The sequence below is a fragment of the Erinaceus europaeus genome, chromosome 23, assembly GCF_950295315.1.
Source record: "Erinaceus europaeus chromosome 23, mEriEur2.1, whole genome shotgun sequence".
NCBI lineage: Eukaryota > Metazoa > Chordata > Mammalia > Eulipotyphla > Erinaceidae > Erinaceus > Erinaceus europaeus.
The window spans coordinates 14,102,359-14,114,365 of NC_080184.1; the positions used below are offsets into that span (position 1 = coordinate 14,102,359).

General features: G+C 60.4%; 1 protein-coding gene across 5 annotated transcripts; it reads left to right on the plus strand.

Annotated features, from left to right (window-relative positions):
• The first annotated feature begins 2,724 nt into the window (after positions 1-2,724).
• On the plus strand, positions 2,725-11,794 carry EPHX3 (epoxide hydrolase 3). Of its 5 annotated transcripts, XR_009547370.1 has the most exons (9): positions 3,263-3,866; positions 5,345-5,430; positions 5,848-6,005; positions 6,175-6,303; positions 7,568-7,671; positions 9,633-9,769; positions 10,131-10,524; positions 10,582-10,690; positions 10,723-11,794. XR_009547370.1 is itself a non-coding variant. In XM_060182368.1 (8 exons), exons 2-8 carry the CDS (start codon positions 3,624-3,626, stop codon positions 10,354-10,356), a joined length of 1,083 nt encoding a protein of 360 aa, XP_060038351.1. In that variant the 5' UTR covers positions 2,725-3,098; positions 3,594-3,623; the 3' UTR covers positions 10,357-10,524. The 5 variants fall into 5 exon arrangements, 2 of the variants coding, with proteins under 2 accessions (XP_060038351.1, XP_060038350.1); XM_060182368.1 differs by lacking the exons at positions 10,582-10,690; positions 10,723-11,794 and adding an exon at positions 2,725-3,098 and having other exon boundaries at positions 3,594-3,866; XR_009547372.1 differs by lacking the exon at positions 10,582-10,690 and having other exon boundaries at positions 10,719-11,794.
• The last annotated feature ends 213 nt before the right edge of the window (positions 11,795-12,007 follow it).

Here is a 12,007-nt window from a genome sequence, read left to right on the forward strand (position 1 = left end):
CTGTGACTTCTGTCTGTGTGTCTGTCTGAGGGTAGAGTCCAACAGTCGTCCCCCCCCCCCAGCCAAGTGAAGAGGCCGAGCAGGTGGGGGTTGCCAGCCTCACCCTCACCCTCATGGAGAGGTTGCAGAATGCACACATCACAGTGAACAAGGACCCGGGTTCGAGGCCCCGGTCCCCACCTGTGGGGGGGGGGAAGCTTCACGAGTGGTGGAGCAGGGCTTCAGACGTCCCTCTGTCTTCTCTCCCTCTCTTATCTCCCCCTCCCCTCTGGCTTCTTAGCTGTCTCCGTCCAAAAAAGGTAACAAAGACGCCTGGTCTGGTCTACAGTGGCCAGAATGCTTGCAGGCGTGAGGGAGGTTGAGTTCAGATCATGGAACTGGCCTGTCCCCCCCAACTCTGCCCAGTCATCTTATAGCTTCATAAACCATTATTAAACACAAATTTTAAAAAATAGCTTGAAGAAAAAAAGATTTTTTTTTTTTTCTTTTTCCAGAGCCCTTTCTCAGCTCTGGCTGATGGTGGCGCTGGGGATGGAACCTGGGACCTCGGGACAGGGTTGGGGCGGTGGGGGTGGATGGTGGCACACCCAGTTAAGAGCGTCTAGTACCAAGCATGAGGATCCCAGTTCGAGGCCCCGGCTCCCCACCTGCGGGGGGGGGGGGGGGGTCCCTTCACAAGAGGTGAAGCTGGTCTGCGGGCGTCTGTCTCTCCTCTGTCCGTCCCCTCAAGAAATGGCCTCCAGGGTGGAAAGTGGGTTGTACTGCTGGCATTGAGCCCCCCAGATAAGCCTGGAGGCAAAAACAACTGAGACCTTGTGGTGTCTCAGGCATGAAAGTCTTTGCAGAACCTTTATGCTATCTCTTCAGCACTCACTTCTTCTTTTTAATATTCCCTTTTGTTGTCCTTGTTTTGTTGTAGTTATTATTGTTGTTATTGATGTTGTTGTTGGACAGGACAGAGAGACATGGAGAGAGGAGAGGAAGACAGAGGGGGAGAGAAAGACAGACACCTGCAGACCTGCTTCACCGCCTGGGAAGCGACTCCCCTGCAGGTGCGGACCCGGGGGGATCCTTAGCGCTTTGCACCACCTGCACTAACCCACTGTGCTACCGCCCAACCCTCTTTTTTTTTCTGTTTGTTCTATTTTTTTTTTCCTTTTTGTTGCCCTTACTGTGGTTTTATTTTATTTTTTAAAAAAATTTTTTAATATTTATTTTTATTTGTTTATTCCCTTTTGTTGCCCTTGTTGTTTTATTGTTGTAGTTATTATTGTTGTCATTGTTGTTGGATAGGACAGAGAGAAATGGAGAGGGGAGGGGAAAGACAGAGAGGGGGAGAGAAAGATAGACACCTGCAGACCTGTTTCACCGCTTGTGAAATGACATCCCTGCAGGTGGGGAGCCAGGGCTTGAACCAGGATCCTTATGCCGGTCCTTGTGCTTAGCGCCACCTGCGCTACAGCCCGACTCCCACTGTGGTTTTATTTTTTATTAGCCCAGGAAGTTTGCAGTAGCTAGAATGCCAGACTTCCAGACTTGCAAGCTTGAGAATCCAAATTCAGTTCCTGGTGTCCAATATCCCAAAGTGATGCTCGGGTTTCTCTCATCCCTCTTGTTAACAACAACAAAGGGCAGTGGCGCACCTGCTTAAGTGCACACACTACTCTACTACAGTGCTCAAGGACCCGGGTTCAAGCCCCTGCGGGCCCCGCCCGCCCTCCACCTGCGGGTGGTGGGGGGAAGCTTCACACGTGCTGAAGCCCGGCTACAGAGGTCTCTCTCCCCTGCCCTCTCCATTTCTGTTTTAATAAATAAAACTTTAGGGGAGTCGGGCGGTGGCACAGCGGGTTAAGCGCAGGTGACGCAAAGCGCAAGGACCGGCGTGAGGATCCCGGTTCGAGCCCCCGGCTCCCCACCTGCAGGGGAGTCGCTTCCCAGGCGGTGAAGCAGGTCTGCAGGTGTCTGTCTTTCTCTCCCCCTCTCTGTCTTCCCCTCCTCTCTCCATGTCTCTCTGTCCTGTCCAACAACGACGACATCAATAAAACAACTAGGGCAACAAAAAGGAAATAAATAAATATTAAAATAAATAAATAAAGCTTTCAAAAATATCTTTTTAAAAAAGTTCTTCTTGTTTGTGTGTGTGTGTTTTTTTCCCCCATAGTCATCAGGATGGGAGGAGAGGTGGATGGGTGGGCCCCCGGATCGCGGTCGGTCCTGCCAGCCCGGTGGCTATTGGGAAATCACTGAATTCCCCAATTCTGGATGGTGTCCCTCGGGGTGTGTGCCATTTAGGTCAAACAGGAGGTGTCAGGAGTGAGTGGGCGGGAGGAGGAGGAGGAGGAGGAGGAAGCTGCTGCCTTCTATCCATCACTCTCAGTTTCCCCGCCTCCACCTGCCGCCTCCACCTGCCGCCTCCACGCTCCATCCTTGGGGCGCCCAGGCTGCGCCTGTCGCCTGCCCGTCAAGAGCCGCCGACGGCCAATCACAGCCGCGCAGGGGCGGGCCCTGGGAGGGGGCTCGCTCGACCAATCACAGCCGCTCAGGGGCGGGCCCTGGGGGGGGGCTCGCTCGACCAATCACAGCCGCGCAGGGGCGGGCCCTGGGGGGGGCTCGCTCGACCAATCACAGCCGCGCAGGGGCGGGCCCTGGGGGGCCTCGATCGACCAATCACAGCCGCGCAGGGGCGGGCCCTGGGGGCTCTCTCGACCAATTGGGGGCCGGCGCGGGGGCAGCGCCCATGCTCGAGACCAGGTCCGGCCGGCTGGACGCGCCGCGGGGCCCTGGGGAGACGTCGATCAGAGGGCAGCCTCGCACCCTCTGGGCTCGGGGGGCCAGCGGCAGGGACTCCCCAGGCCTCCCGGGGCTGAGGAGGGCGGGGGGACCACCCGCCTTCTGCATTCCCAGCTCGGGGCTCGGGCCCCGCCCGTCCCGGTGCTTCCGCTTTCCGGGCCCGCCATATTAGGCGCCCGGCCACGCCCCTTCGGCGTCTCATTGGCCCGCGCCCAGCCCGCCCTCGAAGCTCATTGGTTAGAATCCGCGCGAGGCCCCGCCCACCCCTCCCGGCCGAGCCCCCGGCGCGGACCGCGCTCCCCCCGCAGGTAGGTGCACCTGCCCCCCCCCCCCCCCCGCGCGCCCCGCACCTGCGCTGCAGGCCCGCCCGGCCCGCCTGGGATGGCCCCCTCCGCCGTCCTGGGGCCCGCGGCCTCCTCTCCCTGGGGCCGTCGGACCCCGCCCGCCTACCTGCCCAGGTGTCCGCCCAGAACCCCCACCCTCCGCGCCTCCCCGTCGGTCGGTCGGTCGGTCCGTCGGTCGGTCGCCGGGCAGCGCACCTGGCGCGCGGGTGCGTCGCGCGCGGCAGGGATTTCGGCCCCGGCCGCCCGTCTCTTCCCACGACGCGGCCTGCCAGCCCCGACGGCACGGAGGCTGCCCGGGACCCAGGGGCCGGGCTCCCCGCGCCCGCGGCCCTCGCCCCGGACGCCACGGCGGGCCCCCGAGTCGGAGGCGAGGGGCTCCCGGGACCCCCGGCCCAGGGCGGGGCCTCCGACGGCGCGGGCCCCCCCCGGACCAAAGGCGGTGGGCCCCCTCCCCGGCAGCCCCCGGCCCAGGCCCCTGGCCGCGGCGACATGCCCGAGCTGGTGGTGACGGCGCTGCTCGCCCCGTCGCGCCTGTCGCTCTCGCTGCTGCGCTTCTGCATGTGGGTCGCCGTCTACGCCGCCGCGCTGCTGGCCGCCGCCGCCTACACCTGCGCCGCGCTGCTCGGGGTGCTGTGCCGGCCCCGCCTGGGCTGCTGCGGCCGCCCCCGGAGCTCCCCGCCCGCCGGCCTGCGCGACCCCGCGCTGGGCGAGCACCGCTTCCTCGCGCTGCAGGTGAGCCGCCGGCCGGCCGCGGGATCCGGGCTCCCGGGGCGGGGACACGGGGGCGCTCGGGACACGGGGGGCGCTCGGGACACGTGGGGCTGGGGGATAATGTCGGGGCTCCCGGGGCGGGGACACGGGGGCGCTCGGGACACGGGGGGCTGGGGGACAATATCGGGGCTCCCGGGGCGGGGACACGGGGGCGCTCGGGACACGGGGGGCTGGGGGACAATGTCGGGGCTCCCGGGGGAGATCTGGGGGGCACGGGGGGCGCTCGGGACTCCGGGGGGCTGGGGACAATGTCGGGGCTCCCGGGGGAGATCTGGGGGACACAGGGGGCGCTGGGGACTCCGGGGGGCTGGGGACAATGTCGGGGCTCCCGGGGCGGGGACACGGGGGCGCTCGGGACACGGGGGGCTGGGGGACAATGTCGGGGCTCCCGGGGCGGGGACACGGGGGCGCTCGGGACACGGGGGGCGCTCGGGACACGGGGGGCGCTCGGGACACGGGGGGCTGGGGGACAATATCGGGGCTCCCGGGGCGGGGACACGGGGGCGCTCGGGACACGGGGGGCGCTCGGGACACGTGGGGCTGGGGGATAATGTCGGGGCTCCCGGGGCGGGGACACGGGGGCGCTCGGGACACGGGGGGCTGGGGGACAATATCGGGGCTCCCGGGGCGGGGACACGGGGGCGCTCGGGACACGGGGGGCTGGGGGACAATGTCGGGGCTCCCGGGGCGGGGACACGGGGGCGCTCGGGACACGGGGGGCTGGGGGACAATGTCGGGGCTCCCGGGGGAGATCTGGGGGGCACGGGGGGCGCTCGGGACTCCGGGGGGCTGGGGACAATGTCGGGGCTCCCGGGGCGGGGACACGGGGGCGCTCGGGACTCCGGGGGGCTGGGGGCAATGTCGGGGCTCCCGGGGGAGATCTGGGGGGCACGGGGGGCGCTCGGGACTCCGGGGGGCTGGGGGCAATGCAGGGGCTCCTGGGGGAGATCTGGGGGACACGGGGTCGCTCGGGACTCCGGGGGGCTGGGGGACAATGTTGGGGCTCCCGGGGCAGGGACACGGGGGGCGCTTGGGGCACGGGGGGCTGGGGACAATGTCGGGGCTCCCGGGGCGGGGACACAGGGGGCGCTCGGGGCACGGGGGGCTGGGGGCAATGCCGGGGCTCCCGGGGTCACTCCGTGGGGATGGGGGCTTCATGGGGGCTGCAATGAGGACGCCAATGGGACTGGGGGGCTGGGAGGCCTCTAGGGGGTGTCTAGGGGCTGGGGGTGCTGGGGGCTGCAGGGGGTCTCCAGGGTGCTGCTATCCAGATTCAGGGGTGCTGGGGGCTCCAGGGCTTTCTGGGGAGGGGCGGGGTCGGGCTGGCGGGTCACCGGGAGCTGGGGGTGCCCTCTGGACTGGGGGTGGCGACGCGGGGTGGGGGGCGCTCGCCGAGCAGAGGGGACCCCCGGGCTCACACCCTCCCCCCCTCCCCCCAGAGCTCGGGGCTGCGGCTGCACTACGTGTCGGCGGGTCGCGGGAACGGGCCGCTCCTGCTCTTCCTGCACGGCTTCCCGGAGACCTGGTACTGGGGGCGGGGAGGGGGGAGGGGCAGGGGGACATGGGGAGGGGACGGGGGCGGGGACAGGGGAGGGAGAGGGGACCTTGGGGGAGGGGACGGGGGGAGGGGACAGGAGGACAGGGACAGGGGACATGGGGAGGGGACAGGGAGGAGCCTGGGCACAGGGGGAGGATCTGGGTCCTGGGAGGCTGGGTTGCAAAGGGGTCTGGGGACGGGGCAGCTGGGGGCTCTGAGGGATCGGGAGGCTCGGAGAGGGCTGGCATCGGGGGCTGGGATGCAACGGGGCGGAGGTCAAGCGTCCCCTGGGGGCTCTGCACACAGGGGCTGGGGGACCCCTCCACCGCGCCCTCCCTGGGTTTCCCCCCACGTCAGGGGTCCCCATCACCCACCCAGGGCTCCCCCTCCCCCCCGCCCCCGCAGGTTCTCCTGGCGCCACCAGCTCCGCGAGTTCGGGCCCCACTTCCACGCGGTGGCCGTGGACATGCGGGGCTACGGCGGCTCGGACAAGCCCGGCGGGGTGGACAGCTACACCCTGGACCTGCTGGCCGCCGACGTGCGGGACGTGGTGCACGGCCTGGGTGCGAGCACACCTTGGTCCCCGCTGACCGCTGGCCCCCGTCGCCCCCCTCCCTGGCTGACCCCTGTCCCCCTCCCAGGCTGAACCCCTGTCCCCCCTCCCAGGCTGACCCCTGTCCTCCTCCCGGGCTGACCCCTGTCCCTTATTCTACGCTGACCCCTGTCCCCCAGGCTACTCCAAGTGTGTGCTGGTGGCCCATGACTGGGGCGGGGTGATAGCCTGGCACGTCTCCACCTACTACCCAGCCCTGGTGGAGCGCATGGTGGTGATCAGTGCCCCGCCCAGGCCCGTGTTCCAAGGTGCGTGCGGGTGGGGGAGAGGGTGCAGGGAGGCCCCTTCTCCCCAGGGGGACAAGGACTGCATCCTTACGAAGCTAGGAGGTGGGACCAGGAGGTGGCACACATCAACAAGCTCAAGGACCCGGGTTCGAGTCCCCGGTACCCACCTGCAGGGGGGAAGCTTCATGAGTGGTGGAGCAGGGCTGCAGGGTTCTCTCTGTCTCTCACCCCCTTCTCAATTTCTCTCTGTCCTATCCAATAATAATAATAATGATAATGATACTACTACTACTACTACTATTACTACTAATAATAATAATAATGGTCCGGGAAGAGGCGCAGTGGGTTCTCAACCATGAGGTCCCAAGTTCAATCCCTGGCAGCACACAGACCAGCATGATGTCTGGTTCTTTCTCGCCTCCTGTCTTTCTCATGAATAAATACATAATTTTTTTAAATAAAATTTTTTAAAAAAAAAAAGGGAGGGGAGAAGGGTTTGGGGAGACAGCAGGATGGTTCTGCACACAGACTCTTCTGCCTGAGGCTCTGAGGTCCTGGGTTCAATCCCCAGCATCACCAGCAGCCAGAGCTGAGCAGGGCTCTGGGCAATCTGTCTCTCCCTCTCTCTTCTCCTTCTTTTTCTTTTTTTTTTTCTTTCTTTCTTCCTTTCTTTCTTTCCTTCTGTCTTTTACTAGAGCACTGTTCAGCTCTGGCTTATAGTGGTGCAAGGGATTGAACCTGGAACTTTGGAGCCTCAGGCATGAGAGTCTCAACATAACCATGGGCTGTCTACTCGTGCTCTCTCTTCTCTTTCTCTCTCTTTCTCTCTCCTCTTCTCCCTCCCTCTCTCTCTCTCTCTCCTCTCTTTTGCCTCCAGGGTTAATAGCTGGGGCTCGGTGCCTGCCCTAGAAATCCACCGCTTCTGTGGCCATTTTTATGTGTGTATGTATTTATTTTTCAACAGGACAGAGAAATGGAGAGGGAGTGGGGAGATGGAGAGGGAGAGAGAGAGAGACACCTGCAGCCCTGCTTCACCGCTTGTGAAGCTTCCCCCCTGCAGGTGGGGTCCGGGAGCTTGAGCCCAGATGGGATCCTTGTGCCAGTCTGGTCCTTGAGCTGTGTGCTATGTGCGTTTAACCCGCGGCACCACTGCCTGACACCCCCTCCCTCTCGCGTTAAAATAAACGCATCTTAAGGAAACAAGCAAACGTGGCATGCCGGTGTGTCAGGGGCTTGAGGGGCCTCACGTCTGTCTGTGTGTCTGTCTGCCCCCGCCCTCCCCCAGAGTTCTCTCTGCGCCACGTCACCCAGCTCTTCCGTTCCAATTACATGTTCCTGTTCCAGCTGCGCTGGCTCCCCGAGAAGCTGCTGTCCATGTCTGACTTCCAGGTGCCTGGACCTGGGGCGCACGGGGCGGGGGCACTGGCTGGGCATCTGGGACACGGGCTTCGGGGGAGGCCCGCTGGCTTTGCAGGACCAAGGCACTGCAGGACAGCTAGCTGCGTGGCCAGGAAGAAACCCCTTTCTTGGCTGGGCCCTGACGCATCTGCTATAATGTGTAAGGACGCGGGTTCGAGCCCCCAGCTCCCCACCTGCAGGGGAGTCGCTTCCCAGGCGGTGAAGCAGGTCTGCGGGTGTCTGTCTTTCTCTCCCCCTCTCTGTCTTCCCCTCCTCTCTCCATTTCTCTCTGTCCTGTCCAACAGTAACGACATCAACAATGACTACAACAACGATAAAAAACAAGGGCAAGAAAAGGGAAAATAAATATATCTATCTATATAAGTTAAAATAAATAAATAAATAAAAATCAGAATAGATAGCGCATAATGGTTATGCAAAGAAACTCTCATGCCTGAGGTTCCATAGTCCCAGGTTCAATCCCTTATACCACCGTAAGCCAGAGTTGAGCAGGGGCTCTGGTGAAAACAAACAAACAAATAAATAAATAAAAATAAAATATAAAACAAAGAGGGGCCGGATGGTGACACACCTGATGGAGTGCACACGTCACAGTGCACAAGGACCCGGGTTCAAGTCCCCGGTCCCCACCTGCAGGGGGGAAGCTTCATATATGGTGAAGCAGGGCTGCAGGCGTATCTCTGTTTTCCTCTCTGTTCTTTCCCTCTCTATTTCTCTCTGACTCTATCCAATAAATAAATAAAGATCTAAAAAAAAAAAAATAATAAAAATAGTGGTCCGGGAGGTGGCGCCGTGGTAGAGCTTTGGACTCTCAAGCATGAGGTCCCGAGTTTGATCCCCGGCAGCACATGTGCCAGTGATGTCTGGTTCTTTCTCTCTCCTCCTGTCTTTCTCATAAAGAAATAAAATAAATTAAAAATAACTCAGGTGGGGAAAATGAATTAATTAAAAAATTATGGTTGGGTTGTGCCCCCTGTTGAGCACAGCTGTTCCCATGAACACGGACCTGGGTTCAAGCCCCAGGGTCTCCACCTGCAGGGGGAGAAACCTTCACCAGTAGTGGAGCAGGGCTGCAGGCGTCTCTCTGTCTCTCTCTTCCCCACACTTTCTCTCTCAATTGCTCTCGGTACTATCAAATAAAATGAATGAATGAATGAACATTTAAATTCACTTACTAAAAGTAACACAGTAAAATGAACTATCAATATAGAAAGAGAGAGAGAGAGAGAGAAAAAGAAGGGAAACCAGCTAGCTCTTTCTTTCTTTTTTTCTTTCTTTCTTTCTTTCTTTTTTTGCCTCCAGGGTTATCGCTGGGGCTGGAGACCAGCACTACGAATCCCCCGCTCCTGGAGGCCATGTTTTCCCTTTTGTTGCCCTTGTTGTTTATCGTTGTTGTTGTTGTTATTGATGTCGTCGTTGTTGCCGGATAGGACAGAGAGAAACGGAGAGAGGAGGGGAAGACAGAGGGGGAGAGACAGACAGACACCTGCAGACCTGCTTCACCACCTGGGAAGCGACTCCCCTGCAGGTGGGGAGCCGGGGGCTCGAACCCGGGATCCTCACACCGGTCCCTGCGCTTCGCGCCACCTGCGCTTAACCCGAAGCGCTGCTGCCCAGCTCCCGCCAACTAGCCCTTTCTGGGGCTGGGGAGACAGACAGCACAATGACTCTGCAAAGAGACTCTCCTGCCTGAGGCTCTGAGGTTCCCGGTTCAAGCCCCAGCACCACCATCAGCCAGCGCTCAGCAGGACTCTGGGCTCTCTCTCTCTCTTTAATATACAATAAGTTAAAATATATTTAAAATAAAAAAGGCGAGAGACGCCTTTCTGCATGGGGTTGCCTACCCAAGGGGGTCCCGCTCAGAGTCCAGGTTCCTGGCTCCGGCAGAGCTGAGGCCAGAGCCCCACTGTAGCCCCCTGCCTTCCCCCCAGCTCCTGAAGACCACCCTGGCCCACTACAAGCGGGGTATCCCCCAGCTGAGCCCCAGTGAGCTGGAGGCCTGCCTGTACGACTTCACCCAGCCGGGAGGGCTCACCGGACCCCTCAACTATTACCGCAACCTGTTCAGGTGGGGCCTGGGAGGGCGGGACTATCTCTGGGGGGCGGGGCCTGGTCCTGAGAGGGCGGGGCCTGGCTCTGGGAGGGCGGGGTTATCCCTGGGAGGGTGGGGCCTGGCCCTGGGAGGGTGGGGCCTGGCCCTGGGAAGGCGGGGCCTGGCTCTGGGAGGGCGGGGTATCCCTGGGAGGGCGGGGCCTGGCCCAGAGAGGGCGGGGCCTGGTCCTGGGAGGGCGTGGCCTGGCCCTAGGTGGCTGGGGCCTGGCTCAGAGGGCGGGGCTATCCCTGGGAGGGCGGGGCCTGGGTCTGGGAGGGCGGGGTCCCCGCGAGTGTGGGGGGCGGGGCCACAGGCACACCTGTCCGTCTGTCCACAGGGACTTCCCCCTGGAGCCCCAGGAGCTGTCCACACCCACGCTGCTGCTCTGGGGGGACCAGGACCCGGTTCTGGACAAGAGGCTGGTGGATGCTATCGGGGCCCACTTCATGCCGGGACGCCTAGAGGCTCATGTGCTGCCAGGGGTGGGCCACTGGGCCCCCCAGAGCCACGCCGCCCTGGTGCACCACTACATGTGGGCCTTCCTGGGGGACCTGCCCCGCTAGCCCACCCCCTCCCCAAGGGCGGGTGTGAGTCTGGGAGTGGGGGCCTCTCCTCCCCTGTCCGCACCGCCTCTGGGAAGAGAGGACTGAACAGATCTTGAGCCTTGACCTCCTCGCCCTCCACCCCAAGCTGGAAAGAGAGAGAGAAAGAGATCGGGCAGAGGTTACAGGGTTGAGAGAGAGAGAGAGATAGAAAGAGAGAGATAGGGTGGAGGTCACAGAGTTAAGAAAGAGAGAGAGAGAGATCGGGTGGAGGGTACAGGGTTAAGAGATATAGAGAGATCGGGTGGAGGGTACAGGGTTAAGAGATATAGAGAGATCGGGTGGAGGTCACAGGGTTGAGAGAGAGAGATAGAAAAAAAAAGAGAGATAGAAAGAGAGAGATAGGGTGGTGGTCACAGGGTTAAGAGAGAGAGAGAGAGATTGGGCAGTGGTCACAGGGTTAAGTGCACATTGTACTAAGCACCAGGACCTCTCCATGGATCCAGGTTCAAGCCACCGGCTCCCCACTTGCAGGGGGATGCTTCACTAGTGGTGAAGTAGGTCTGCAGGTCTCTCTCTCTCTCTCTCTATATATATATATATAGAAAGAAAGAAAGAGGGAGTCGGGAGGTAGGTCAATGAGTTAAGGCAAAGCGCAAGGACCGGCATAAGGATCCCGGTTCGAGCCCCCGGCTCCCCACCTGCAGGGGAGTCGCTTCCCAGGCGGTGAAGCAGGTCTGCAGGTGTCTGTCTTTCTCTCCCCCTCTCTGTCTTCCCCTCCTCTCTCCATTTCTCTCTGTCCTACCCAACAACGACGACGACAACAATAAAAACAACAAGGCCAACAAAAGGAGAAATAAATAAATAATAAAAAGGGGGCAGGGGTAGGTAGCATCATGGTTCTGCAAAGAGACTCCTATTCCTTAGGTTCCAAAGTCCCAAGTTCAACCCCCTGCACCACCATCAGCCAGAGCTGAGCAGTGTGCTCTGGTAAAATAAATAAATGGAAAAAATAAGAAGGAAGAAAGAAAGAAAGAGAGAGAGAGAGAGAGAGGTGGGGAATGTGATGCATGTACAAACTATTATATTTACTGTTGAATGTAAAACATGAATTCCCCAATAAAGAAATTTTAAAAAAGAAAGAAAGAAAAAGGAAGTGGTCTGGGAGGTGGCACAGTGGATAAAGGTTTGGACTCTCAAGCATGAGGTCCCGAGTTTAATCCCCGACAGCACATGGACCAGAGTGATGTCTGGATCTCTCTCTCTTCCTACCTTTCTAATAAATAAATAACTAACTTTAAAAGAGAGAGAGAGAGAGAGAGAGGAAAAAGAACCGAATAAAGTCAGTTTCAAGGTGGCTCTGTCTCTCTGCCGACCTCTGAGGAGGCTGGCTCCTTCCTGTCTGCATTTTTTTTTCTCTAGGTGACTGTTTCTTCCAATAAACTTCCTGTCAAATAAATACATACTTCAATAAGAATAAAGACAGTGGGCAGGGGTGGAGAGCAGCATGGTTCTGCAAAGAGACTCTCATGCCTGAGACTCCAAAATCCCAGGTCCAACCCCCATCCCCACCCCGCCACCATCAGACCATCAGCCAGAGCTCAGTAGTGCTCTGGTAGAAAAAAAAAATTTTTTTTTTTAATTAAAAAGACAGTGTAGGGGCCTTCCTGGT

Excerpts from the sequence above, each read along its gene's own strand:
- EPHX3 (XM_060182368.1), top strand. The coding sequence starts at position 3,624 with ATGCCCGAGCTGGTGGTGACGGCGCTGCTCGCCCCGTCGCGCCTGTCG. Across the intron at positions 7,672-9,632 it reads TGTCCATGTCTGACTTCCAG|CTCCTGAAGACCACCCTGGC; the intron begins GTGCCTGGACCT and ends CCTTCCCCCCAG. Across the intron at positions 9,770-10,130 it reads TATTACCGCAACCTGTTCAG|GGACTTCCCCCTGGAGCCCC; the intron begins GTGGGGCCTGGG and ends GTCTGTCCACAG.